This window comes from Sceloporus occidentalis, unplaced genomic scaffold (genome assembly GCF_023333645.1).
Source record: "Sceloporus occidentalis isolate IW3139 unplaced genomic scaffold, rSceOcc1.0.p SCAF_17, whole genome shotgun sequence".
Taxonomy (NCBI): domain Eukaryota; kingdom Metazoa; phylum Chordata; class Lepidosauria; order Squamata; family Phrynosomatidae; genus Sceloporus; species Sceloporus occidentalis.
In genome coordinates, this window is record NW_028316997.1 from 6,461,980 (window position 1) to 6,489,783 (window position 27,804).

Sequence of the window (27,804 nt, forward strand, 5' to 3'; positions counted from 1 at the left end):
CTTACAGTATTTCTTCTTGAAGCTGTAGTTTCTCTCCAAATAAACAAACTGTTCATAATAAAAATGTAACCAATTGTCACCATGCTAAGAACACTACAGGTATGTGAGAGGTAATCTGGTAGCTGTTTACCCTAGCTATGTTAGTGCTGTCTCTGGGGCCACCTGGTTGCCTTAGAGCTACTGCTCCACCTATTAAACACACAGCTGAACCATACTGTATGCAAAGCCATGATCAGAAAGCCATGTTTGTGTTGCTTGAACATACACCAGGGACATACACACATAGTTATAACACAAACAATGCCCAAGCATAACATAAATCTTCTACTGCAATACAGTATTTAAGTAAAGACTGTATTTTTTTGTGTAATAACAATATGAATCCCACCCCATACTAACTGCCTTTCCCTTACAACTCAAGAAGAGATAGCCACTCTTCTTTCTTCCTCTCACCCAACAACTTGTCCCCTTGACCCCATCCCATCACACCTCACAAAGTCTCTATGTCCATCCCTTGGTCCATCAGTTACCCACCTATTTAATCTTTCTCTATCATCTGGAACTGTACCAACAGCTTTCAAGCATGCACTAATCACACCCATTCTAAAAAATCCTTCCTCAGATCCCATCTCGCCAGATCCTGCCGCTGATTGTGTACAATCACCTTACTAACTTCCTCTCTTCTTATTCCCTCCTTGACCCTCTACAGCAGGGGTCCTCAAACTACGGCCCGCGGGGCACATTTACCCGGCCCGCCAGGTGTTTTTGCCTCAGGACATCCATGTGTTCCGAAAGATGCTTTCGAAACACAAGGATGCCTCTGTGAAGTCCCTGCGGCACGCGTTTACTTTAAAAACGCGGGGACCGCCGGGAGCAGGCGTACGCAGCGACGTCACTGACGTCCCATGCGCGCACCCATGGCAACCGAGCGCCGCAATATGCCGGCATATTGCGGCGCTCAGCAGTGAAACAGCCGGCACCAGCAATCGGCTTTTAAACACTGATGCGCATCAAAAAAAAGAAGACAGCCTTTAAAAGCCGCTCGCTGGTGCCCGCTGCTTCACTGCTGGGCGCTGAAATATGACGTCATATTACGGCGCTCAGCAGTGAAGCAGCGGGCACCAGCGAGCGGTGCAGGAAGAAAGAAGCCTCGTGCTCCCGTCGCTGGACTTCAAGGTGAGGGGGGGGGTATATAATGGGTAAGGGGGGAGAGGATATATAATGGGTAAGGGGGGAGAGGATATATAATGGGTAAGGGGGGAGAGGATATATAGTGGGTAAGGGGGGAGAGGACATATAGTGGGTAAGGGGGGAGAGGATATATAGTGGGTAGGGGGGAGAGGATATATAGTGGCTAGGGGGGAGAGGGTATATAGTGGGTGGGAGGATATATAGTGGGTAGGGGGGGAGGGTATATTTGTTGATTTAACTTTACTTGTTCTTCATTTTAAATATTGTATTTATTCCCGTTTTGTTTCTTCACTTCAAAATAAGATATATGCAGTGTGCATAGGTATTTGTTCATAGTTTTTTTTTTAAACTATAGTCCGGCCCTCCAACGGTCTGAGGGACCGTGAACTGGCCCCCTGTTTAAAAAGTTTGAGGACCCCTGCTCTACAGTCTGGTTTCAAACCCCTTCACTCTATTGAAACGTCTCTAACAAAAGTCTCCAATGGCTTGATCTCTGCCAAAGCAAAAGGTCACTTCTCCATTCTAATACTATTTGATCCCTCTGCTGCTTTTGATACTGTTGATCACCACCTTCTTCTTGACTCTCCTCATATCTGCCTAACCGTTCCTTCTCTGTCAGCTTCTCTGGCAACACATCATCACCCCTTCCACTTTCAGTTGGTGTCCCCCAAGATTCAATCCTTGGCCCACTGCTGTTCTCTCTTTATACTTCATCTCTTGGCAAACTAATCAACTAATTTAGCCTCCAGTATCATCCAGTTCTCTCACCGTCTCTCGTCCCATATTACTAACTGCTTGTCGCAACGCTACCTGAAACGTAATCTTTCTAAAACTGAACTCATTATCTTCCCTCCTTCCATCTCCAATCCACTACCTGAATTTTCTATCACCATTAACAACACGACTAGCTCTCCTACTAACTAGGCTTGATGCCCTGGGGTCATCTTTGACTCAAACCTCTGCTTCATCCCTCGCCAGATCCTGCCACTTCCACCTAAAAAACATCTCTCGCATCCACCCATTCCTCACCCAAGAATCCACAAAAACTCTGGTTCATTCACTTATCATTTCCTGTCTTGACTACTGCAACATTCTTCTGGTTGGCATTCCACTGCCTCTACTCTCTGCAGTCTGTCCTTAATGTTGCTGCTAGGCTTATGTTCCTTGAACACCGCTTCTCTTCTGCTTCCCCACTTTGTGAAATCCTCCACTGGCTCCCTATTAAATTAAATTTAAAATCCTGGTACTAACATATAAGGTCCTCCATACATTTCTGCCCTCATAAGCAAATACTCTCCTACTCGATCCTTACGTTCTTCCCATGGGCTAAGGCTCTCCTCCTCACTTATCACCTCTTCCTTTTCCCGTCTACAAGACATCACTCGGGCTGCCCTATATCTCTGGAATCTACTTCCACCGAACCATCAGCATTCACCCTCCCTTCCAACATTCAAGAAACATCTCAAAACTCACTTCTTCAGAGAAGCGTTCCATCTTAGCTGCTAGAACTTCCTTGTCATTGATACAACCACCACACTACCTCTCACCTTTTCTCTGTGCCTTATGTTTGTCACCCCATTCCCTCAAGATCGTGAGCTTGCGAGCAGGGCTCCCTCCACCTAATGAATCGGTTTGTCATAGTCTGTCAATTCTCATCTTGTCATACCCCTTGAATATATGTATTGTATTAAGCACTGCATAAATTGTTGGAGCTATATAAATAAAAGATAATCATAATTAATCAATATTATTGACACTTTAACTAGCTGCCATCAAGCAAATACATAAATATATTTTGTAACTGGGTGTTTTTTTTATTTAGAAATGGTTTATATGTAGTAAGTTTGTGTACCTGTCCTGGGGAGCAGGAGATTATGGTTGCTCAGGCAATGACAATGCATTGGGTATGGTGTGCAAACTTCCCTCGCTATACACATGGATCACAGAGTATACCCAGGGTATATTTGGAGTCTTAGAAACTTACCAACTGCTTCAATATGGTATCTTTAGTGTCACATTCTGGAAGCTGGGCAACTACAAGTACATCTGGTACTCTTTTCCACGTAAAGGAATGTGTTGCAAGAATAGTTAAATAAACCAATTCCCTTTATGTGGCTTAATGCTGCATTCAGTCTACTCTCCTCTTGATTTATCACATAGTTTACCTTACATGTTCTTGTCTGCCTCGAAACTCTGTATCATCCTGTCAGATCCCCTGCCCCAAGGACTAACAGAGGTCACATCAATCTGCTGTTTTAGGAACATCTGATTGTTACACTTTGCCATGTTTCTTGGAAGCCTGGGACAATACACTTTATTACACTTTATCTATACAGTTATATAAATAGGACTTGACTCTTGGTGCCAGGCTTGGCTCAATATTTCGGAAGCGTGATCCAAGCCTCAGCCAGTACCGCCAGAAAGCATCTCCCCTTCTTTTGGTGACCGATGATCCTCACAGTGCCCTTCAGGTTGAGCACAATAATCTCTGTGTGAAAAAAGTGACCCGTTTTTTATTAATATTTCCAGAATTATAGAACATATGCAAAATAGTTTCAAATGACCTCAGAGGAAATATTCATGCTGGTTTTTGAAAAGGGTGAATGTCAGCACATAAATAAATAGATATGTGTAAATCAATTCTTTCTTAAAGTACAGTATTATGATTATTATTATTATCAGCTACATTTTATTCTTTATTGGCCTACACAGACAGGTCCAGACACTGCTCAACAGGATGGTTACAAGGAAGATGTTTGATTTTCGTTAACCTGACCATTTACACTATAGGGATGGTAGCCATGGAGCGCTGCCCTCAGTAAAGCCTAGGGCAGTGCCCAGCGTAAATACCCCTTTGATTATTGTTATTATCATGTGTTATACAGCGCCAGCAATGCTAAGCACTCGGATTGACATATTAAGAGGCGATGATGCATAAATGAACATTGGCAATTTTGTTTTTTTGCCAACCAAAATGAAACTCATTAACATAAACAGTAAGGCTGAGTTTGCCAGCATAACAGATAGTTTAATAAAACACTTGACAAGAATTTCCCCTTCTGCCTGCAAAATTCAGATTTAGTGAATACACCCCAAGGTGTTTCAACTTGTGCCCTGCTGACCCAAGGCTGAGCTGTCCAAGAGAAAAACTTGTCAGTGCTTAATCATCTTTGATGTTATCATTCTCGTCATTAATAGGTGTGAAATATGTATGTGGGAAATACCAACATGATTTTATATATATATACGGTATATATATATATACATATATATATATCCAAAGAAGTAACACTGCACTTAACAAATTCGCTGTTTCTTTCCCAAAAGGAAAATGGCTGCCTCAGTAAAAAGACAACGCTAGGGGACAGGATTGGTTTGATCGGTCACCCCTCCTTGTAACGTCAGCGACCGCTGTTATAAAAGCTGAAGCCTCGGCACTTTCTGCTCAATCCCGAGGTCTTGAGAGGTAAAATGTATCGTCTTTATTCACAGGCCTTCACCGGAGTTTCATTCACTTTTTCTTCCTTGAAGCATTTTTCACCTCTGCCGATAGAGAATTCAAACCTTATTCCTGAGAGACGTTTTAGTAAAAAGTGCTCTTCCATCGGCTGATTATTACTAAACACACAGAGAAACCGGAGGCAAGACTCGACCGCTACTTGATCTAGGCCGGGAAACGAAAGTGTGATCTAATTCGGCGGACATGCCTAAATCCAAGAAGGGGAATAGCCGGCCCGCCGGTAAGCAAGGGCCCCTTATTTTTGGCAGATCAGGCCTGATTGCGGTGTATGCGAAAGGCATTGTGGGTCTTGTGGTCCTCACTCCTATCGTAACGCATACAATCACGCGGGTGGCGAAGTCATAAAGAACTACATATACCGTGAATCAATGCGCGCCCTCGAGCCGGTCTATACCGGCATTAGGGCGTGTTTTCAGAAGATGCTATAGGACAAATTGTGGGCTTTAATAGGACTCTGTTAAATCAAGTTATGGTGTGTGCGAAGTGCGTCTGGTTTGATGCGAAAGGATAGCAAAATTCACACAAACCCCGCGCCCTACATACCGTTTAGGGGAAAATGTTTGATGCGTCAGCTTCCCCGTGACGTCACTGCTGGCTTTCCTTCCATGTGTGTTAAAAAGGCCAGTAATGGAAAGGCGATCTTGGACGGCTGCTGCTTTGTGCTTTCGTACATGCAGCCTGTCGTTCATGGCTGCAGATCAGTGTGGGATTTCATATCCACGCGTGTTTTTTTTTTTTTTTGGGGGGAGTGGTCAGTTTCCCCCCTGGTACTTTATTAAATGTTTGGATCAGCGTTCAACATGAAGGGAATATTCTGGAAAAGTAAATATTTTTCTTTATGTCGTGCCGTTTACATTTGTTTAGCTTTTCATCTCATTGTGTTCCAGTAAGCTTTCTATATCTACAGTCTGGGGGCTGACGTTGTCCATCATGTGATATTTTGGATGACCTGTGTAAACACCACATGAGCTTGTTCTTTATGGTAGTGCTAGTGAGGTCCGATTCTCAATAGGCTTTCATTATTAGTGTCCACATGTGTGTTTAAGACTGAGTCATTCTAGGTAGCACAGGCAGTATAATGTGTCAGTGTTTGTTTAGCAGCTTAGTCCAAGACAACACGGCTGGAATGCCCACAAATGACTGTTGTGCGTCATGCTTTAACAACGTGACTACATAGAAGGGTAGAAGTAACGGGTCACTCTGTTAAAAGTTTCTTAAAGTTGCAACATCTTTCATAAATGGCTTCTGCTAGTTGATTCTTGTTACAAAAGTGTCATAAAGTGACAGCTGAGCATTTTAGTACCGAGCTCGGATCTCATGACCATCGATGCAGTGAAAGGGTGTTTAATTTGAACAGATCTAATTGTGCTCTCTTGCCACTCTGTTATTTTCCTGAGCTCAAAAGCAGTAGATGTAGCCTGTAAGTTGGCTCTTTGGCCTCTCGCCTTGTTTTACCTCATGCTGCTGAGGTCATTGAAGGCCAGCTTACACATTTATGCAACTCATCGGTGTCTGCTAACTCATGCTTTTGGTACGATAAATAGCTTAGTGGGGACAGCTGATCTGCTGGTTGTGGTCCACATGAGTCATGATGGCAGAAAGCCAGCGCTATGCTCATGTGTGATGATCAGATATGGATTGTTGGAAAATACCTATTGGCGTCACAGAGTAAAAACTTGGCATGGGTACCCATTTAAACTTGTGGGAAAAGTCCAAGCTACCGGACATGTTAAATGACATGTGCAGGTTATTATCTTTTATTTATATAGTGTAAACAATTTACACAGCACTTATTACAATACGTATATTCAGGGGGCATGATGAGCCTAGACAAACCGATACATTAGGTGGAGAGAGCCCTGCTACTATTTAAATGGATATTACCCTTTTCCATGTGTTAACATGGTGAAGCTTCCTTTGGATTAATAAACAAATGGAACAACTAAAGAGCACTGCATGTTTTGTTACGTTTAAGAACATCAGTCGGATTCTGTATTGGGGGCTGTTATTACTATTAAGCACAAAGCGTATACTCTATTGTAAGTTGATAGCAGGACAGAAGTTTTTGGATTGGCTGTCTGAGGCCACATTTTGTTTTCTGTTTTGTAATGCTTAAATTAATCCCTTCAATCCCCTATGGATGTACCGGTTGTCCATAAAACGCATCCCAAGAAACCCCTATGGCTATACTGGTATGTCCTGCCCTTCTTACAGTGGCAGGGACACATCCCTGCCGCTACACGGGGGATCAGGCTGTCAGCCAGACCCCCCCCCCCCCCCCCCGACAGCCGAAGCCAGCATCTCATGTAACTGGAAAACTTTTACAGTTTTAAATGGCCGACCCCACGATTGGGCGTTCCCTTCCAGGTCCCCTTACTGCTGACATCACCTGGAAATCCAGACCCTTAATGGTACACAACTACATAATGCCTTGCATTTACTCATGACCTTCCTCAAGAGTAGAGATGTAACATTTCTGGAAATTTTGAAGCCATGGAAAAAACATTTCTGAAAAAAATGTAAATTTTCAGGACAATTTAAAAAAAAAAAAAAAAAAATGTAGAGTTTAGTAGTTTTATAAATTTAACATTTTGTTACATTTCAGCTACACATGAGAACAAGTAACCCTACCCTTTCCTCAAATGCAACAAAATAAATAAACCACCAACGAAAAAAATAAAAGATCGCCTCTAATCCTTCTACATGGATTGGATGGGCAGAGCGATCACAATCGCCCGATCAGATTTGCACCTTGGCACCAATTGTAAATGAAAAAGTTAAGTAACTGGCATTATTTGTGCCAGTCGAATGGGGACACATTGCATCTTTCACAAAGGTCTCCATGTAATATAGTTTGGGGGAAAAAACAGGAACATTTTTTTCTCAATTTTTCTGTGTTTTTCCTAGACCTTCCCATCTCTACTGCTGATTTGTCTGACCACTTGACAGCCTCTGTTAACAGAAATAAGTCCATGGAGCGGCCGCCCAATATGGCTACTTGCTTCTATGGTAACCAGTGCATGTCCAAAAGTAAATGGCTGCATTTTGCCAACTTATATTGCGATCAGCTGGCCAGCATTGTTAAAAATAAATAAAAGCTTGATCCATGCAACATAGTGATGTCATAGGTGTCCTTCTAAACAGCATATTGCCGTTTACCCAGTAGTGTTTAAAATTGTGCATATCACAAAAATGACATGATTTTTTGTGTACAGCAGTTGGTTACAGTATCTTTCTATTTTTTATAGTTCTTTACAAGTTATGCCTCTATTTTTAACAACTTTTTATAAATCTTGCATCTTAGATGCTTGGCTCTGTAGCTCTGACTTGGCAAACATTAAGTGGACATTAAAAACTGGCAATATATTTCACAAATAAAAGCTCCCACCTTATTTCATTTTAATCTACATGTAATAAAAAAGCACTTATTTTCTGAATCATGTTGGGAAGATGAGGGCTTCCAGCATGCAAACGATCTTCCCCGACGGCTCCGTTAGCTGCCGGTTAAAGCTCTGCGCTTTAGTTTAACTGAGGGGGGGGGGGGGGGGGGAGCAGCTATTTTTGAGAACTTTGGTTTCTTGAGTCTCCATATGCCGCGTTAAAAATGTCAACATTGACAGTTTTTATGCTTTCTTTTGCCACTGATTGTTTTAGTGATCTTATCTATAAAATAAGAATACCTGTTTCTAAAGCCTAGTACTTTTTATACTTAAAAAGTACTATATACTTTTTATAGTTTCCTTGACCCACTTGCAGCTGTTCAAAATCAAAACTTCAAAATGACCGGTTTTGAACTTTTATTTTTTCTCTAGGTGGTCGGGCAAGAAATGTTCAGCCGTTCAGCGATGATGATTCGTCAGTGGAAACAATGAGTCACTGCAGCAGCGTTAGTGATGCCCCCAGCTTTGTGGAAGATGGTATGTTTTTGATGTTTACATAAACATTTTTATAAACCGCACCTTAATGCATATGAAAAATCGTTACATACTTTCATATGCTATGTCAAAAGTTGGGGGGGGGGGGGCAGTAGTACTTGGTGAGAAGCTGCAGCTCTGTGGTTTCTTGTGGCAGGAAGGAGCTCCTATTGAGTCAACATGATTTTTCTGCCCCAGCGTCAGTAGCCTCTGCCTGGAGCCAACTGATAGTAAGTAGTATATAAGATGTGTTCCTTGCATAGAAAGTAGCTGAGGTTAAGGCAAATGGTGGTATTCTGCAGAATCTTTGTAAATTTAAACGGGACCTCTCAGCTATCGTATGTTAAATTGATATTCTTGCCATCATATGCCATTTAACATCACTTTAAACTAGGGCTGAAACAACTAATTGATTTTTATCGATTATAAAGGTTTTTTCAGAGCAAAACTCCTCTCCTTATATAATCCGACCTCAAACAGAGATCGGATTATAACACTAGAATCCAGATCCCCCGCAACGCTGCAGGGGACCTGGATTCCCCTCACTGTCGGCTGGTGGGTGTCCGTGCGATGCGCACAGACAACTTCCGCCTCCCCCCTCCACTTCAATACACCCCTCTGACTCCTCCCCCTCCCATACACTGCTCTGCCTCTCTCCCGACTCCCTGGTGCTTTGTGAACCTCCATTGCTGACAGGCAGTAACGGAGGCTGTCTGTGCGCATCGTGCAGACCCCCACCGGCTGACAGAGAATCATCCTCTGTCAGCACAGACAGCCTCAGTTACTGCCCTTCACTTACGCTGAGGCTTCTATGAAGCTGCAGTGAAAGTGCCAGTCAGCAACGGAGTCGGGAGAGAGGCAGAGCGGTGTATGGGAGGGAGGAGGAGTCAGAGGGGTGTATGGGAGCCACCCTCCCATACACCGCTCTGCCTCTCTACCCGGCTCCCTGGTGTCTTCTGAACCTCCATTGCTGACAAGAGGCAGAGTGGAGTATGGGAGGGGGGAGGAGGCGGCAGAGTGGAGTATGGGAGGGGGGAGGAGGCGGCAGAGTGGAGTATGGGAGGGGGGAGGAGGCGGCAGAGTGGAGTATGGGAGGGGGGAGGAGGCGGCAGAGTGGAGTATGGGAGGGGGGAGGAGGAGGCAGAGTGGAGTATGGGAGGGGGGAGGAGGAGGCAGAGTGGAGTATGGGAGGGGGAGGAGGAGGCAGAGCGGAGTATGGGAGGGGGGAGGAGGAGGCAGAGCGGAGTATGGGAGGGGGGAGGAGGAGGCAGAGCGGAGTATGGGAGGGGGGAGGAGGAGGCAGAGCGGAGTATGGGAGGGGGGAGGAGGAGGCAGAGTGGAGTATGGGAGGGGGGAGGAGGAGGCAGAGTGGAGTATGGGAGGGGGGAGGAGGAGGCAGAGTGGTGTATGGGTGAGTTATAGTGGTGTATGGGGGGTATTATGAATTTCAGGGCCTATAGGGGGTATAAGGCATATCGATATTAGGCATATCAGGGGGGCATAAAACATATCTGGGGTAAAAGGTATATCAGGGGGCTCAGTTGCATATAAGGAGTATAAGGCATATCGGGGGCACAGTGGAATCTCTGGCATATAGGAGGTATAAGGCATATATGGGGGCAGAGTGGCAAGCTGGGGGTCAGATGTGCATAACTGGGGGCAGTTTGGTAAATAAAAAAAAATATAAACAAGGCTTTTTTCTCATAGTTTTTATTAAATATGAAAAATAGTTAACATATGAATTAATATTTACTAATAACTTTTTATGAAAACCTAGTTTGAGACACAGTGTTTAGGTTCTTGTAGCTTTTATTATGTCAGTAAAATAAGGTGAATAGAGAGAGGCCATTGCAATAGAGATGAAAGTGTAAATTGTACGTTTTTTTATTACATTATTTTAAATTTAAAAAAATTGCATTTTTTTATCAGATTAATCGATTAATGGAAAAAATTGGCCAACTAATCTATTAAAATAATTGTTAGTGGCAGCCCTACTTTAAACCTCTAAATGTTCTGCTGTAGGTGGTGAAGTTGATGAAGATGCTGCACAAGAAGACTTTGAATACAAACTGAAAGGGCTCATTGATCTTACAATGGATAAGAGGTGTGTGTAATTAACTGGCCCACCACAAACCTAGGGAATTGGCACATTCAGTTACTACTTAAGAGAAAAACATTTCTCTTCCCTAGAAGAACCTGATGAGCATGTTTTTGTGTTCTAACAGGATAAGAGTAAAAACACTTAACAGATGCTCATTTTATTTTCGTTCGATTGTTGGGCAAACTGTAAATTTCCAGTTTTACGTGATTAAACACAAGAGTTAATGAATAGCTGTGTGGTCATTCTCCACATAGTGCTGGAAATGTGAAATTGTCTAATGTGCTGCCTGTGAATATAGTCCTTTGTGATGTGAATGCATCCGTTGTAGGAAAATGGGGTGTGCTTATAAAATAAGAAACTTTGGTGTTATGACGCTAAAACTATTTAAAATTGTGTATCCAACCCATTCTGTTAAAATAATTTTAAGATGACGGTCTGTTAAGCCCGTTAATTACTTAAGACAACGTTTTACAGAGCCCATCCCTTTAAATGATGATATACTTGCACACGTGCCCCAAAACATGGTTGGGAAAGCTGGTGTATTTTTTCCCTTTATGTGCAGATGAGTAATCAAACATGCTTGTTACTAACAGTGCGAAAACCAGACAAGCTGCCCTTGAAGGTCTGAAGACAGGGCTGTCCTCCAAGCTAGTGTATGATTTTATTCTGGAACGCAGGCTCACTTTAACAGATTGCATCGAGCGCTGCTTGAAGAAAGGTAAGTGAATCTAGCAGAACTTCTTGCGAAGTGTTCCTAAACCTGCCATTATAGTAATGCTGTATAAGAGCTTATTTGTAAGCACAAAATGTGACTGTAAAAATGTGCAGAATTGTTTTACCTAAACTTACATTTAAGTTATGGGTAGAAATGAAAGTGTGACGCATACGAGTGAGCTTTGTTCTGTTTTCACAGCAGTGTATATGTGTGTGTGTGTGTGTGTGTGTGTGTGTGTATATTAGGGCTGAAACAACGAATCGATAAAATCGATAATAATCGATAACGGAAATCGTTGTCGACGATTTCCGTTATCGATTAATCGAGTGATCGATTCGTTGTTGGAGCACTCGGCTCCTTTTACTTACCTCCGCGAGCGTTCCCCGCTTCCGCTACACGCGCCTTCTTTTAGTTGCGGTTCGCTCTGTGCGAGTGGCTCCGTTCGCACAGAGCGGTTCGCGGGGGTGGGGGTGGGGTTTCAGGGGATGCAGGGCAGAGTGGGGGTGGGGGGGGCAGGCCAGGGTAGGAATGCAGGGCAGGGTGTGAGTGTGGGGGCAGGGCAGGAGACTGGGTGCAGGGCAGAGTGGGGGTGGGGGTGCAGGGCAGAGTTGGGGACTGGGTGCAGGGCAGAGTGTGAGTGTGGGTGCAGAGCAGAGTGGGGGCAGGGCAGAATGTGGGGGCAGGGCTGGGTGCAGGGCAGAGTTGGAGACTGGGTGCAGGGGCACAGTGCAAAGTGCCAGGGCTGGGTGCAAAGTGCCAGGGCTGGGTGCAAAGTGCCAGGGCTGGGTGCAAAGTGCCGGGTGCAAAGTGCCGGGTGCAAAGTGCCGGGTGCAAAGTGCCAGGGCCGGGTGTAAAGTTCTGGGTGCAAAGTGCCAGGGCTGGGTGCAAAGTTCTGGGTGCAAAGTGCCAGGGCCGGGTGCAAAGTGCCAGGGGTGGGGCAAAGTGCCAGTGCCGGGTGCAAAGTGCCAGGGGTGGGGCAAAGTGCCAGTGCCGGGTGCAAAGTGCCAGGTGCAAAGTGCCGGGTGCAAAGTTTCTTGAACAGTAATAGTCCACCTCTTTTCAGAAAAATAAAATAATCGGCCAACTAATCGATTATTAAAATAATCGTTAGTTGCAGCCCTAGTGTATATATATGCGTATATATGTGTGTGTATGTGTGTGTTTGTATATGTGTGTATGTGTATATTTTATAGGGTATTTTACATAATGTTTAAGTTTCGTTGCTAGAGAAGATATTTTACAAAATATCATCTAAAGAAATATCTGTAGTAACAAGCTTTCTAAACCTTTGTCTGCTCTTACATTAGAGGGTAATTTTGAGGTTTTGCATTTTGTCGCTTAAAATATTTCTATAGGGATGTATTGGCCCCATGAAAGAAGTAGCTAATTTCTACCACTGATTGAGGTACAGTACATGGTAGAAAAATGCTTGTCATTGCTGACAATGGCTTTCTTTCCAGGTAAATCCGAAGAACAGCGTGTAGCTGCTGCCGTGGCGTGCCTGCTTTGTTGTCAGCTGGGGTCAGGAATGGAAAGTGAGGAGGTTTTCCGATCTCTGGCACCTGTTCTCAGGACAATCATTTGCGACAGAAGTGCAGCCATACAGGCACGGCAAGCTGTGAGTGTTTGGAGAAAAGTTTATTACCAGTGTGCATGCTTTGTTCCTCTATTAGAGCAGTCCACACATAAACCGATCTGTGAACGCATTGTTTAGGGTGCAACAAGTGGAAGTAATCAGGAAAGAACAATTGTCTCTTGCACTGGCCAGATTGTTCTCTGTAACAGAAGCTTTTCAGTAGAGCAGTGTCAGTACTTAGCAGCACGTTGAATTATAGATTGACTGTGCTGTTGTAAAAACCTCTGGCCAGGTTAATTCAAATGTTTTCTAGAATTCGTCATTTCCAAGCTCTGTAGTTTCAATCTCTTTATGTATCATAGTCTGCTTTTCTAACATTAAAGGTAAATTTCGTTAGTATTGCTTTAGGTAGTATAAAATGGTGTTGGGCTCCACTTATTGTGGTATTGTGGCATATGATAGACCCGCACAATTGTTCTAACAATGTTTTCCTCCAATAGTGTGCAACATACTTGGGGCTTTGTTGCTTCATTGCTTCTGATGATATTGAGGTAAGAATGTATTTGGAATATTTTTTTTTTTTCTTTCGGTTTCTTTGTTGATGCGTTCATGTGGTTAATTGTAAAGTCATTTTCAGGATTTGTACACAACGATGGAGTGTCTGGAGAATGTCTTCACAAAGCAGTATCGTTCCGAAGGTGGGAGCGACTGTTCAGCGCTGCACATCCAGGCCCTTCTTTCATGGGCACTGTTGCTGACCATTTGCCATACAAGCGAAGTAAAGAAGAAGCTAGACATGTAAGTAACCTTTTATAATACCCCACAATGTCCGCTCCATGAACGATGTGAGACAGGGAACCAGATGTTTGTCACCAATTAATGGAGTCTGCTCCCACAAACATGTAGCCGTGCTCGGTAGCGTTTTATTGTTGACTAGTGTATCTTATTATTTCACAGCCATATGCATAAAATCCCACAGCTACTATCTTGTGGTGATGTGAACATGAGGATTGCAGCTGGCGAGACTCTGGCTCTTCTGTTTGAGCTTGCGCGGGACGCTGAAAGTGTATGTATCTGATCAAAGGTTTAGACCCTGTATTGTAGCAAAACCCTGAACGTCATTAATATTCAGTTCCAATTTTATGTAACACTAAAATATGTACATTGTTTTGTAAAAAGTATAATAGGCAACTGTGAAAACAGTATAGTCCTCAAAATATGCAAAATTTGTGTATATTTAAGGCCATTTAAGGGTTGCCTGTGAACTGCCAAAATAGGCAAATGCTGTTCAGAAGTGACATGCGGTGGCCTCATTAATGAAATATAAGTGTTTGCCATACTTATGTAGAGCAAGGGTAGTATAAATATGCTAATATATTGTGGGGTTAACAGTCAATGCAATAGAATGGAATTCACTATTTCTTTGATTTTTTTTTTTTTTTTAAGATAAGATAGCCAGAGCACCATATATAGCACTCTTTTACTGCTGTAGTTTTTGGTTATAACAAAATGAGTGACTTTAAATAGTTCCATTTTTTTTTTTTTTTTTAACCTGGAAGCTGGCTTTCAATGTTCTACAATGTAAACTGCAACTGGAAAGAACAGTTGTCCTGGTGACCTGTTTTTTAACACTGCCTAGTTTTGTTCTATCAAAGAAATGCCAGATGAGCTACATTCAAAGCACATCAGCATTTGGCCCTGCCGGACATCAATCATGGGAAATAAATTGTGTTTAGGAGGTTTTCTGAATCCGGAGGCACATGGTCATCCAGCAGTCAGAAATGTAAATACCTCGCCTTTGCAGATTTTTTTTCCCAGGCTCTACTAGTTCTGTATTTGGTAGAAACTGTCCAGGTAAAAGTGATTTGATTAAGGTAAGTCCTTTTTAAATAAGTTTTTGGAAGTTTTTACCAATAGGTGCTCAGAAAACAGTTCCATCTTGTAAACATATGAGTGCTTTGATATTTTGGTGAATAGCATGGAATTCATAGCAAGGAAGAAAATCCTGTATAAAAATGATCTGCTTTGATGAACCTACAAACATAATTCAGCTAAAGACATACTCTTGGGCAGCTTTGTTCAGTGTCCTATTTCTTGCTGTCTGTACTGGAGTATCTCCCTTGGCATATCTTTTGCTGATCTTCCTCTTTATTTAAACCTAAAATAGAAGTTCTTTAAAGTAGTGTTCCGATTCCTTCGTATGATCTCCAATGCAATAAACTCTTGTAAGTGTGGGTTCTGAGTAATCCTTAATGTTTTTCTGTGCAGGACTTTTATTACGAGGATTTGGAGCCACTAACACAAACCCTGAAAGCCTTGGCTACTGACTGCAACAAGCATAGAGCCAAAGTAGACAGAAGGAAGCAACGTTCTGTGTTTCGTGATGTCCTCAGAGCTGTTGAGGTATATAGTGCTTTTTAAATTGTGCTGGCTAAATGTTTTCTATGTACATGCAGGGCTGTCTGAAGTTTAATTCCATCTCAAATTCTAAATCAGTCGTGAACTTCAAAGTTCACTTTAGATTTTTTTTGTCTGTACAGGAGGGTGACTTTCAGTCTGAAACGATTCGTTTTGGAAGAGAGCGAATGCATATTGACTGCTGGGTGAAAAGGCTCACGTATGGAGTTTTAAAGGAGCTGTTTGGGTCCGGCATGCAGTATCATCTCCTGGTAAGATAATGTTTAAATGTCCGCACCTTGTGTGCCATCAAAAATGGGCAGCGCTAATATAAGTGTGGGTAATCTTGACACACCACTACAATGTATTATGGCCAAAATATATGTATTTTATTATAAATGGTATCAAATATATTATGGAAATTTTTTTTAAAGTACATCAAAATATATATGATTACAAATTCATAAGGAAAACAGCCACACATAATTATCACATATACTGCATACATATATAGCAATAGCTGTTCAGCATGAAAATACCTTTTGGTGGCTCCACCATAGAAGTGATAAAAAAAAATAAAAATGCAGAAAAGACTTAATAAAAAGAAAAGTGTATCTCGGCCAAGAATACAAACTGGGAGAGGCACCAGACTTTCCTGACTGTTACCCCATCATAGGTATATTTGTGATAACGTTTCTGATGAACTTACAAGAATGTATAACTTGATGTACTACACAAAATTCCAAATTATACATACAGATTTTATATTGTATATTCTGATATTTTTTTTTTTTTAAATAAATCTTTTGGCCATAAAACATTGTAGTTGTGTTGTGTGAAGATTATTTTAATCTATCATCGGAAAAGTATAACGTGTTATACTCCTTTGGACTTACTATAAGGATTGCTGCTGAACAGTTTGGAGCTGTTTCTGTCCCCAGTTGTCTGGGTATGATAAATACATTTTCATTGTTCACTGTGCTGTTTATTTGAGCACATTACATCCGGGTTAAACCTTGTGCAATGTTTGTGTGTAAAGGGATGCAATAATATGCTTATCCATTGTGGACCAGTCATACTACTTGCATCACCTTTTTTTTTTCTTCTGTAACAAGAGCAATCATGACTTTACCGCTGGGAATAAAGGCTTGCCATAGTAGTATTCTTGGAAGGGTATACTCTACTGTTAGTTCTTTTTACTGTTCATACAACTGTGTGGCACATTGTGAAGATCATAAACATTTATTTGCATTTAAATCTAAGCCGTTACATTTTCTTGGTGTTTGGAGTCTGCTAAAACTGTGTCTTACTTCATTAATAGTGAACTTTTATTCCTAGACCAATGTATTTCTGCGCAGTATTTTTGAGCTCGGTCCCCCCCTGTTATTGGATACAGCTACTATCAAATCAATGAAAATGTCTCGTGGTGAAAGGGTAAGTAACTGGCTTGCTAACTTCTGTACCAGCTGCTTAATAACGTGAACATTAGTAAACTGCAGGCAGAAATAGGTAATTTCTCTATGGTCAGCCTATTCAATCTTAAAGCACTTTAGATTTTCACATGGTGTTTTATGATGCATCTACTGTTAAATGAAGGACCAAAGTTTTTTTGCAGAAAGAGCTTGCTTTGGTAATCTGCGATAAATTCTGAACACCACTAATGACACAGGGCCAGCAGCCTTTTTTTGCAGGAGTAACTTTCCCTTAATAAAAATGAAAGTATATAATTTCACACTTTTCCATACAAATACATTTTATTGTATTATAGCCTATTTTATGTGTGTTTGGTGCAAATGCTCTGAATGCTGCTAATTTGTATTTCCTTTCTTTTTTTTTTTATTTAGCACATGAACAACTCTGCGGCGTTCAAAGCTCGCACGAAAGCTCGGAGCAAGCTGCGGGACAAGAGAGCAGATGTTGGAGAGTTTTTCTGAAAATTCAGCATGGAATAACAATCCTTACAATGGAAATTTGTTGGCAATCCTTTCTGTCTGCATAACTGCTTTTGAAATATTTAATTAGCATTAACATTTAAGTAGGTTAGACATAAATAGCCTATTGTGGGTGTATATATTTGGTTAATGGTCCCATTTGGCAGGTTGTTGTAGTAATGAAATAGCTTTTGGTAATTTTAAACAAACTGCACATTTATTATGTAGCGCTATGTAATGGATATATTGTGTAATTTTGCATAATTGTAAATAACTCCCATGTGTTCAGGATGAGCGCTGTGAGGTTTGCTGTACATTGCATATGCAGGCCACTGTGACCTAGAACTAACACTTTAAAAAAAGAAATCCAACGCTAATGATTTATCTGAATAAAGAAACATTTGCTTCACCTTTTGCTATGTATCCCATCATTTGCACTGTTTTTGCTGGCACATTCATAAACCAGCTGCTATACGGGAAATGATTTATATACTGGCAGGGTGTACTTCCAGCTGCCATTATCACCCATACAAGGTCTTGCGGTACAAATAAAGCTTGTGTGTATACTGTTATGCATAAACATGTAAATACACGGATCCCTTAATGCAGGATTAACACTTTATTAGGTGTCATTTTTCACCCTAGACTTTGCCTTTTTTTTTTTTTTTTGACTAGTGCGCTTGTCAGTGCTTAAACTTATGTATGTTGCAAATGATTTGAAGTGGATTTGTCATTTCTCAAATTCTACAGTTCAGTGCACTGCCACAGTTTGCAGAATAAAATATATGTACCGTATTTGCTCGATTATAAAACGACCCCCCAAAATCTGAATATTAATTTAGGAAAGAGTCTGATTATAAGACAACCCTATATGAAAAAAGTTTTACTAGTAAATAATAATTCATGGTTTTTATTTTTTTTTTTTTGTTTTTTTTTTCTTTTTAATTTCCTTATTTACCAACCTGCCCCCAGGCATGCCGTATACCCTCCTATATGCCACTCTGCCCCATGTTATGCCTTTTAACCCCCTATATGCCACTCTGGCATATAGGGGGTTAAAAGGCATATCATGGGACAGAGTGGCAAATAGGGAGACACTTACCTACCGACTCTGACACTAATATACTTCCCACAATGAGAGCAGCTACCAACAAACACTCTTCCTCAGTGTGTACAACAGCAAACCAGGGTCGTCGGCTTCATCAGGAGAAAAATAAGTAAAACTGCAGTCAAAATCAAACAGCAGCATAAAACAAATAATAAAACAATATTTGTTTTATGCTGCTGTTTGATTTTGACTGCAGTCTTACTTATTTTTTCTCCTGATGAAGCCGACGACCCATCGGCGAAACGCGTAGAGAGAATAAATTGGAAACACTTTTACCATATACCGGATGTTTGATTTCTACTTGCTTTTGCACAATACTCGCTGAGTTGTGCCACATCTCAATTGTAAGTACATTTTGATCTTTTAAGATCAGTCGATTGAAGATACTGCACCATCCCGGTTTATGCTTGTTTTTATAGAATACTGGAAGCCTGACATTTCGATGAGCCTGCTTTATCCAGTCCCTTTGTGAGTGTAACTTATACACTATAATTATATTTTTTATTAACAATATTACACTATTAGATTTGGTTTTTTCCTTCCCACATGTGTATGCGCTCCATTATCCCTGGTTTACTAATATACTCAGGCGCTTCACTCACCGCGATGCCTCAGCAGGCGCTTGCTGCAGCTCCCACAGGATTTCAGCATGACGTTGTGTGACCCCGCTAGGCCCCGCCTCCTCCCGGAAATTGAAGAGGTCTACCGGGTCTGCTTTGGGACGGCACAGTGCCGCCGGGTCCCGGTCCTGCAGCAATCTCCACAACCGGCTCTGCTTCCCCGCAGTGGGCGGGCTATCCCGGGAGCAGGAAGGTACGCGCGTATGCAACCTCGGCTGCTGCCGGCACTTTCGCCGGCGCTCGGTGATAGACGCCGGCAGCAGCTGAGGTTACCGCACAGGAGGATCCAGGTCCCCTGCAGCGATGCGGGGTATCTGGATCTTAGTCTAATAGTCAGACCTCATTTGAGGTCTGATTAGAAGATGACCCCGATTACAAGACGAGGGGTATTTTTCAGAGCATTTGCTCTGAAAAAACCCATCTTATAATCGAGCAAATACGGTATTAGTGGTCTTTATGGTCTTTGGATCTGCATAAGCATTCATCCCCATTAAATTATTTATCTACTTAAGTTTAAGGTTTTTTGTTTGCTACCTTTTTCTCGGAGATCCAGCTAATTTATTGTGTAGTAGGTGAATTGCTATCCTTCATTGACTACCTTGGGCAACCTTTTTTGGAGGCCCTGTTTTACAATAACTAGTAACTACACGTAAATTAAAAGGTCCTCTTGAACAACATGTTAAATAGCAAATAATTCCTGGCGTGTCCTGGGTGGGTTTGGGTGTATAAAATGTCTCCACCTTTTGAAAGGTGAACCCCCTCCGAAATATATAGGGATATCTATCAGTGTTGTATATGTCAAAAGCTAATCCCTAAATCCATTTAATTTCATTAACCGTTGGGGAAATGATTAACAGATATGTGTTGAATGACCGTTATGTGTACTTTTGTAATGTGCAACTTGAATTTTATATGGCATACAAAGAATTGTAACAGTGTCAAATGGCTCCCGTGCTGGCTTGCATAAGCGTTCCATAGGGTATAACATGCAGGGATAATTATGATCTAAAATATGCTACTAATTATATGACCACACCCTCAACATTAATATAAAGTTACCTTATATTTTATCTTTGATGCCAAATGCTTGCAGATCACACCAAAATTTCAAATTCAACATGAGGTTATGCCACAACTATATTTACGCAAAACGATAAAATATCTGATCTGCAAAGCACTAAATATAAAATGTGAAAAAATGTGAAAATATATCCTGACGTAGAATATTGACTTTGCGTATTGATTCAACAAATGAAACATAGCACATTGCATAAATCCCATATTCATCAAAATGATACCACCCTAGATAAATGTATTAGTTATCACATTTGCACCATGGAACCAAACCAGTTAACCTTCCAATCCACTCAGTAACAAAAGCAGAATGCAATTAACGTATCAAATACAATATATCACTGTGCTAGTCTTTTGCAACGTATTCATTTCAAAAGACAATTACTTGAGTATGTCGGATTTTGCAACTTGAACACAGATTTTTTTTTTTTAATAGATTCAACAAAACTTCAATAAGAAAATGCTATAAACTGCAAGAATGAAACCTTATGCATTGCTACATGCTCGGGTTGTAAAGTGCGACCTCAAGCCGTTGCATGCAATTATCTCACTTTATTTTCCCCTAAAGGGATAAAATGGTTTTAGATGTTAAAGACGAAATTCCCATCTATTCAAAAACATAAAAATACCATTATATTTACTGCCACTTGTTGCTGATGTCCAACTTTCTCTGTTGTAAATTATTTTCTTACAATTAGCCAGGCGAAGATAGTAAATAAGATTAATAAAAACCAATAATTGTGAGAAAAAAAGTGAGCATTTCTGTCTTCTAATAAACTTTTAAAGACGAGTCTTATCGCTACAATTCGCTCCCATTGATTTAAACTCTCCAATCAAAATCCTGGGTGTTGCTTTTTATAAGGAATGTAATCATGCTTTGTACGCATCTACAAATTTCTCCAGATTTTTTTCCTTAAAAAATAATTAGAATTTTCTCTCCTTCCTAATACACTTTTAAAATTCAGTATAAACACACCTGACAAAACATCTCAAAGATAAAAATGTAGCATATGTTACATGCAAGACTTACGTTACATGCATAATTATGTAGGTATAACATACCTACATAATTATTAATTTCAGATGATTAATGGGTAAAAATCCACATTCCACTTTCTATAACCTTCCCTGATGTGATGCTTTCACTCCTTAAATTCTTTCAGACTAGAGCTGGTGTGCCATAAATTTAATTAGGACATTTTTAACAAGGCTTCTAGATTCAGTGAGAACGTTTGTTCTCTTATTCGATAAATATACTATTTGTGTATTTATAAAGAAAACAAGATGGCTCTGACTCCATTTTCTTTTTGTGCGACATGTAATATGCTAAATATACCGTATTTGCTCGATTATAAGACAAGGTTTTTTTCAGAGCAAATGCTCTGAAAAATACCCCTCATCTTATAATCGGGGTCGTCTTATCAGACCTCAAAGTGGTCTGACTATGAGACGACTAAGATCCAGATCCCCCGCAGCGATGCAGTTGCGGGGAACTCTGATCTCTGGCAGTCAGGGAAGGTCTGCGAGATGGACGCAGACAACCTCCGCTGCTAGCCACGCCTCCTTCCGGCTGCAGCGTAAGTGCGTGGGATCTACACGCTGCCCCGGCTACATGACAGGGAAGTCAGAAGCACCGGTAAATTGTTGGGGGGAGTGTTAAATGGGGGGCATAAGGCATTTCTGGAGGCAGAGTGCTCTGTGAAATGCCTTTTAACCCCCTTAATGCCACTCTGCCTCCAAAAATGCCTTTGTAACCCTCTATACGCCACTCTGCCTCCTGAATGCCTTAAACCTCCCTATATGCCATTCTTCCCCATAATATGCCTTTTAACCCTCTAAATGCCAGAGTGGCATATAGGGGTATAAGGCATTTCTGGAGGCAGAGTGGCACATAGGGGGTCAAAAGGCATAACATGGGGCACAGTGGCATATAGGGTTAAAAGGAATATCATGGGACACAGTGGCATTTAGAGGGTTAAAAGGCATATCATGGGGCACAGTGGCATATAGGGGGTATAAGGCATTTCCTACAAAGTCTTCCTAGAAGGTCTTCCTACACTTTCTTGGTTGGTGACTATATGTGGTGTTCGACTTCACAGTGAAAAGAAAATTCTTTGACATTGTTCCTGCCAATCTTTGCTTTAAAGAAATGTCCATCACTGCACTAGGTATAACTGAAGTTCACTTAAAACTGACCTTTCTACGAGTGCTTGCTAGGTAACAGTGTTTGCAGAAGCCTGGTTTCAGATGAATGTGTTGGTTTTGCTTTCATTCTTGGATTATTTTCTTGGGTTATTGATTAAAACTGTTGCTGTGGTGTCAATTCAGGAATGAACACTTTCAGGTCTGGAAGTTTTTCGTAACCGAAGGACAAAAATATTTTTTGTCATTTTTACCATATGTTTGTTAAATCAGGATTCCCCTTTTCCAAATTTGATGAACCCACACAAATTACATATCATTTTGTTCAGCAGAATTAGGGCCTTCTTTTCAAATCATAGAAATACTTAAAACATAATTATTAGTTGTTTTTTACAATCTTGATTGCATTTTCCTCTATAATGTAAGTGTCACAGCTGAACAATGGCGCAAAATCTTCTTTTTACAGTCATGCCCCACATACATATTTGTTTTGTTCCAGAGGGCCGCAACCATGCTTTACACACTACTCCATATTACATATTTTTTAATACTATTGGCTTAAGTGATTTATTAAAATATTTTTATTTTTATTTATGTTGAGATGGCTAAGGGGTATTTAAAGAAAAAAAAAAGAAATGTTTTTTTAATTTTTAATTTTTTCACTGCTTCCAGAGCAATATGGCTCAGGATACCTTAAGGTATTTTATGCCAGTAAAGCCACGGCAACATTACTGAACTCCCAATCAATTTTACTTACTTTTTATTACTTCATTTTTTCCATTTTTATTTAATTTTTATTTTTTGGAAGGGGGAAAATTATTTTTCTCCCTCTCCTCCTGATCTGTTTGTGATAAGCAAGCAGGACCCCATAGCTCTGCATCGCTGATTGCAATAATTGTGATCCAGCCAGCAGGGGGAGATATGGGAGAGCCCAGCAGGTTCTAGAAAGATCCTGCTGAAGCTCTTCTGTCCTCAAGTGAACTTCCGCTGGGTGTAAGCAGTGACACCTACCAGAAGGGAATGCCCAATCTCGTGATCTGTGTTACATAGATCAGTCATCAGGAGAGACAGCCTGACATTGCATGCAACAAAGTCAGGACATACCTGTATACATTGGAATAACTACAGGGACCCCTTCTTCCTGTCTCCTCGTACTAGCTCAAAATTGTTTCCGACATGAACAGCACTGATCCAGGTCCGAAGTGCCCTTTTTAAACTATTTTGAACCGGCACAGGGAGACAGGAACGTATCGGGGGTCACGTGACCTTGCAGTGAAAAGGAAGCTGCAGGAGTGGTGAGAGGTAACTGGAGGCGGGCACGATATATATATATATAAATACATACTTTTATGTGTGTGAGCATGGATGTGTACTTGTGTGTGGGCATGGATGTGTAAGTGGGGCGAGATGGAGTGTGTGTTAGTGAGTATGAGTACGTGTGTGTAATTTATGTGTTTACATATTTTTTATGTTGGAAGGGGGGCAAGGGACAAAGAAGGCACAGACTAGTTGTTGAAGTTGGGGGCCTGGGGGGGAATTCTCACATCAGGGCTCCGTGGTTTCTAGTTACGCTCCTGCCTGTATATCCTAATGGGCTTCTTGCTACAGGTTTTAAGGGCATACAGGTACCTAGTAATGGGACGGAAGGGGTAGTTTTTCAGGCTTCATTTGTTTCACTTTATGACAGGGATAAATTGTCCCATATGTAAAGTGATTAGGAGGTGGGGCCAAAATTGGTATTTTGCCTAGGGCCTCATGGAGTGGTAATCTGTCTCTGATTCTTAGTCAATGGTGTTAGGAAATAATTCCTATCCCAGCTGCCTCTGCTAAAAGCAGGGAGCACTTGTATGTACACTTCTTTCACATGCTCAGTAGTGCTGCCAATCTAGCCAATGGAACGTAAAAAAAACAATTTCTTATTTAGCTGAATTTTTGCATCTCTTATACTCTCTTAACACTAAGTGATAGAAACATTAGTTAAAGGCTGACTTGCATAGGTCAAGACCCTATTTTCAGATTTCTTTGCAAAGAACATTTGCTTGTGCTTAGAACAGCTGTACCCATGGCTTGATTAGTGTTGAGTTATGGACTGCCTAAAAATAATTCTTGAGGCTTTAGACATTTTAGACAGGAGGAGCTCAACAACTTGTTTTGACGCAGTACAATAAATTGTCTAGCAACAGAAGAACGATAAACATATTAACCCACACTGGAATATCTAAATATATACTTATATGCCTTGGATTGCTTTTACGGTTACAAAATAGATTACATTGCGACTTGGTAAGTACGTCATGTGCTCTGCATGCTCCTGAAATAGACTCATGGAAATGATATGTCAAAATGTCTACATTCATCCGGCCGATGCAGTCCAGGAACATTTTGCTTTGTTCTTTTGCATATTCCTCTTACACAATGTTGCTTTCCTCTGCATTATGATACAATCAATTATTTTTTTATTATTCAAAATATTTTTTTGTATATTAAAACAAAATTACAAATAGCTACTGTTAAATAATCTTGGCCAGATTTTTTTACATTTTTAAAAAAAAACTAAGAGTACAGCCATCGAGTGAAAACTAAAACAGTGGGATTTATAATGTAGCTTACAGTTGGTTACTGCTGGTAATTGCTAGTAATTGCTTTTGGATTATATTTAGCCAGAGCTACAACAAGCTAGTCCACAGGGTCAGCCTTGGGCAAACAATGTATTCAGTGCTGCCTAAAATAGGACAGAACCTCACACTGGCACCCTAGCAGCTCAGGTCCCTAAGGAAAAAAATACAGATAAATCATAGATAAATAGAGAATAAGGATGTTGTTGACATAATATAGCTAAGACTAGGCATTATGTGGTTGAAAGTAAATGCTATAGTTGACGAACATAACTAATTGGAGCATTTAGCTTTAACCTGTTCAGACTCCTTAGGACATGGACATCAAGGTGTGGCCCGCATGTGATCTGCAGCAGTAGTCGCACCTTCAATCAGAGCCTAGGCGAGTGCATGGGGTCGTGCACCCGAAGAACAGGGGCGCATAAGGTGAGCAGTGCAGCACAAAGGGTGAAGCCTGTGCAGACTTAGAAGATGGGTTCTTTGAGAAAAAGAAGCGTTTCTGGTCCCCTCTTTCTTCGCAAATATGTCTGCATTATTTTGGCCCCTTGTAGTACTTCAGCAAAAGGACAGAGCTAGGTTTATCCGATCGGGAAGGGGCAGTGCCTGGAAGCTCCACCATTTTGCAGAAATGCTCCAGAGATCCTGGATTATGGCAAGGCAGACAAAAAAACAAGGCACAGGGAGAATCGGACAAAAAAGAAGAGAGAAGAACAAGAAGAGGCAAGAGAAGATGAACGGCAGGAAAGGAGATGAATGAGTGTGAGTTAGTAAGAGTGGGAGAGTGTAAGAGAGTGTAAGTAAGAGCAAGTGAGTGACAAAGCAATGAAATGTATTGTAAATTAAGATGATGGGAGATGAGAGTTATGCTGCACCACCGTCAACGTTTGCCTCAGTATATAGTGATGGGAGTTATACTGTACCACTGTCTGTTTCTGGCTTACTACGTAATGATAGGAGTCATGCAGTACCACCATCTATGTCTGGAATACTATATTATAATAGGATAGATACTGTACTATTGCCTGGGTCTGGATCACTATGTAATGATAGGAGTCATGCTGCATGCATTTCTGATGAAGTGGCCCACTGCAGAAAAAAGACACCACTGCCTTAGAATGTACTGTTACGTCCTTCAAACCTGAGCAACGAAGCCTATTGGCACATTGTCAGGGTTCTCACCAAAAAATTGGAAGCCCGGTCCTCTGAAATAAAAAAAATATTTTAAAAAACTCACTAGCACCAGACTCCTTAAGCCTGAAGGGGTTGAACTTAAATGAAAATTTTATTTTGGTAGGCCAGTGGATGTTCAGCTTACTCAAGACTGGTTCAAGCAGTAGTGTACCTAGTGTACCTAGTGGGGGGCGGTCCGCACCGGATGCCGCTCATCAGGGGGGTGCCAACTTGCCGGCACCCGGACAGTAATGTCCGCTGCTGGAGGAGCAGGCTCGCAAGGGAGCGGTACTTGAACCCGGCTTAAAATCACTCAAGGGAGCCGGAGGTCTGTTAAAGACCTCCGATATCGCTCCCTTGCGATCTGCGCGGCAACAGCTGCTGTGCGCCGGGATTTGTTGTCAGATCCCGGCGCACAACACTGAAGCCGTGTCCACTGAACCGGAAGAAGACAGAAGAACTGAAGAAGAGGAGCGAAGAGGAGGAAAAGAAGCTGTAAGGAGAAAAGAGGAAAGGTAGGAAAGCATTCAGTGAGTGAGAGTGGATTGGTATATGTGTGGATTGGTATGTGTGGATTAGTATGTGTGGATTGGTATGTGTGGATTAGTATGTGTGGATTAGTATATGTGTGGATTGGTATATGTGTGGATTGGTATGTGTGGATTGGTATATGTGTGGATTGGTGTATGTGTGGATTGGTATATGTGTGGATTGGTATGTGTGGATTGGTATATATGTGTATTGGTATGTGTGGATTGGTATGTGTGGATTAGTATATGTGTGGATTGGTATGTGTGGATTGGTATGTGTGGATTAGTATATGTCTGGATTGGTGTATGTGTGGATTTGTATGTGTGTGGACTGGTATGTGTGTGGATTGGTATGTGTGGATTAGTATATATGTGGATTGGTATATATGTGGATTGGTATATGTGTGGATTAGTATATGTGTGGATTGGTGTATGTCTGGATTGGTGTATGTGTGGATTGGTGTGTGTGTGGATTGGTGTGTGTGTGGATTGGTATATGTGTGGATTGGTATATGTGCGGATTGGTAAGTGTGTGAGAGTGATGGGTGTTATGCTGTACCATTTCCAATGTATTTTTCATTATATAATTATGCTCTAGTACATCATAACTCCCATCACTCTATACTGTTCCATACAGTGGCAGAGCTGGGAGACAGAGGCCTTGCACCCCCACCACAGGACTCCTGAAAGGTAAGTGAACTTCAAAGGGGGAGAGGGTAGATAGTTAGGAGGGGGTAGATAGGGAGAAGGGAGTGAGATGGGGGGATAGGGGGTAGATAGGGAGAAGGGAGTGAGAAGGGGTAGATAGGGCAATCATACATCCTGGAATCTGGGTATGCCTGGGCATGATAGGAATGCGATTGCTGTTAACAATCATATATATATATATATATATATATATATATATATATATATATTAATATTGTTATTTAATTGTTTTGTCCTATTTTGGTGTGTTACTTACTTTAAATAAAAGTGTTAGATTTTTTTTATGGTGTGTGGGGGGTCATATTCAGTTTCGGCCAGGTAAATGCTGCATTTTCGGTTTCAGTCCAGAATTCGTTTCGGTGCATTCCTACTACTAATGAAGTGGTAGGCCTACACCACATCAATGTTTGGCTTAGTATATAGTGATAGGAGTTATGCTGCACTATTGTCAATGTCTGGCTCAATGTATAGTGATAGGGATTACGCTATACC

General features: G+C 41.3%; 1 protein-coding gene across 2 annotated transcripts; it reads left to right on the plus strand.

Annotated features, from left to right (window-relative positions):
• The first annotated feature begins 4,894 nt into the window (after window positions 1-4,894).
• On the plus strand, window positions 4,895-17,348 carry LOC149302786 (interferon-related developmental regulator 1-like). Of its 2 annotated transcripts, none has more exons than XM_089482129.1 (12): window positions 4,895-4,934; window positions 8,518-8,628; window positions 10,648-10,729; window positions 11,320-11,444; window positions 12,902-13,059; window positions 13,518-13,568; window positions 13,655-13,815; window positions 13,975-14,083; window positions 15,286-15,420; window positions 15,558-15,686; window positions 16,753-16,848; window positions 17,259-17,348. In XM_089482129.1, exons 1-12 carry the CDS (start codon window positions 4,895-4,897, stop codon window positions 17,346-17,348), a joined length of 1,287 nt encoding a protein of 428 aa, XP_089338255.1. The 2 variants fall into 2 exon arrangements, with proteins under 2 accessions (XP_089338255.1, XP_089338256.1); XM_089482130.1 differs by having other exon boundaries at window positions 4,895-4,931; window positions 8,524-8,628.
• Window positions 17,349-27,804: the final 10,456 nt, after the last annotated feature.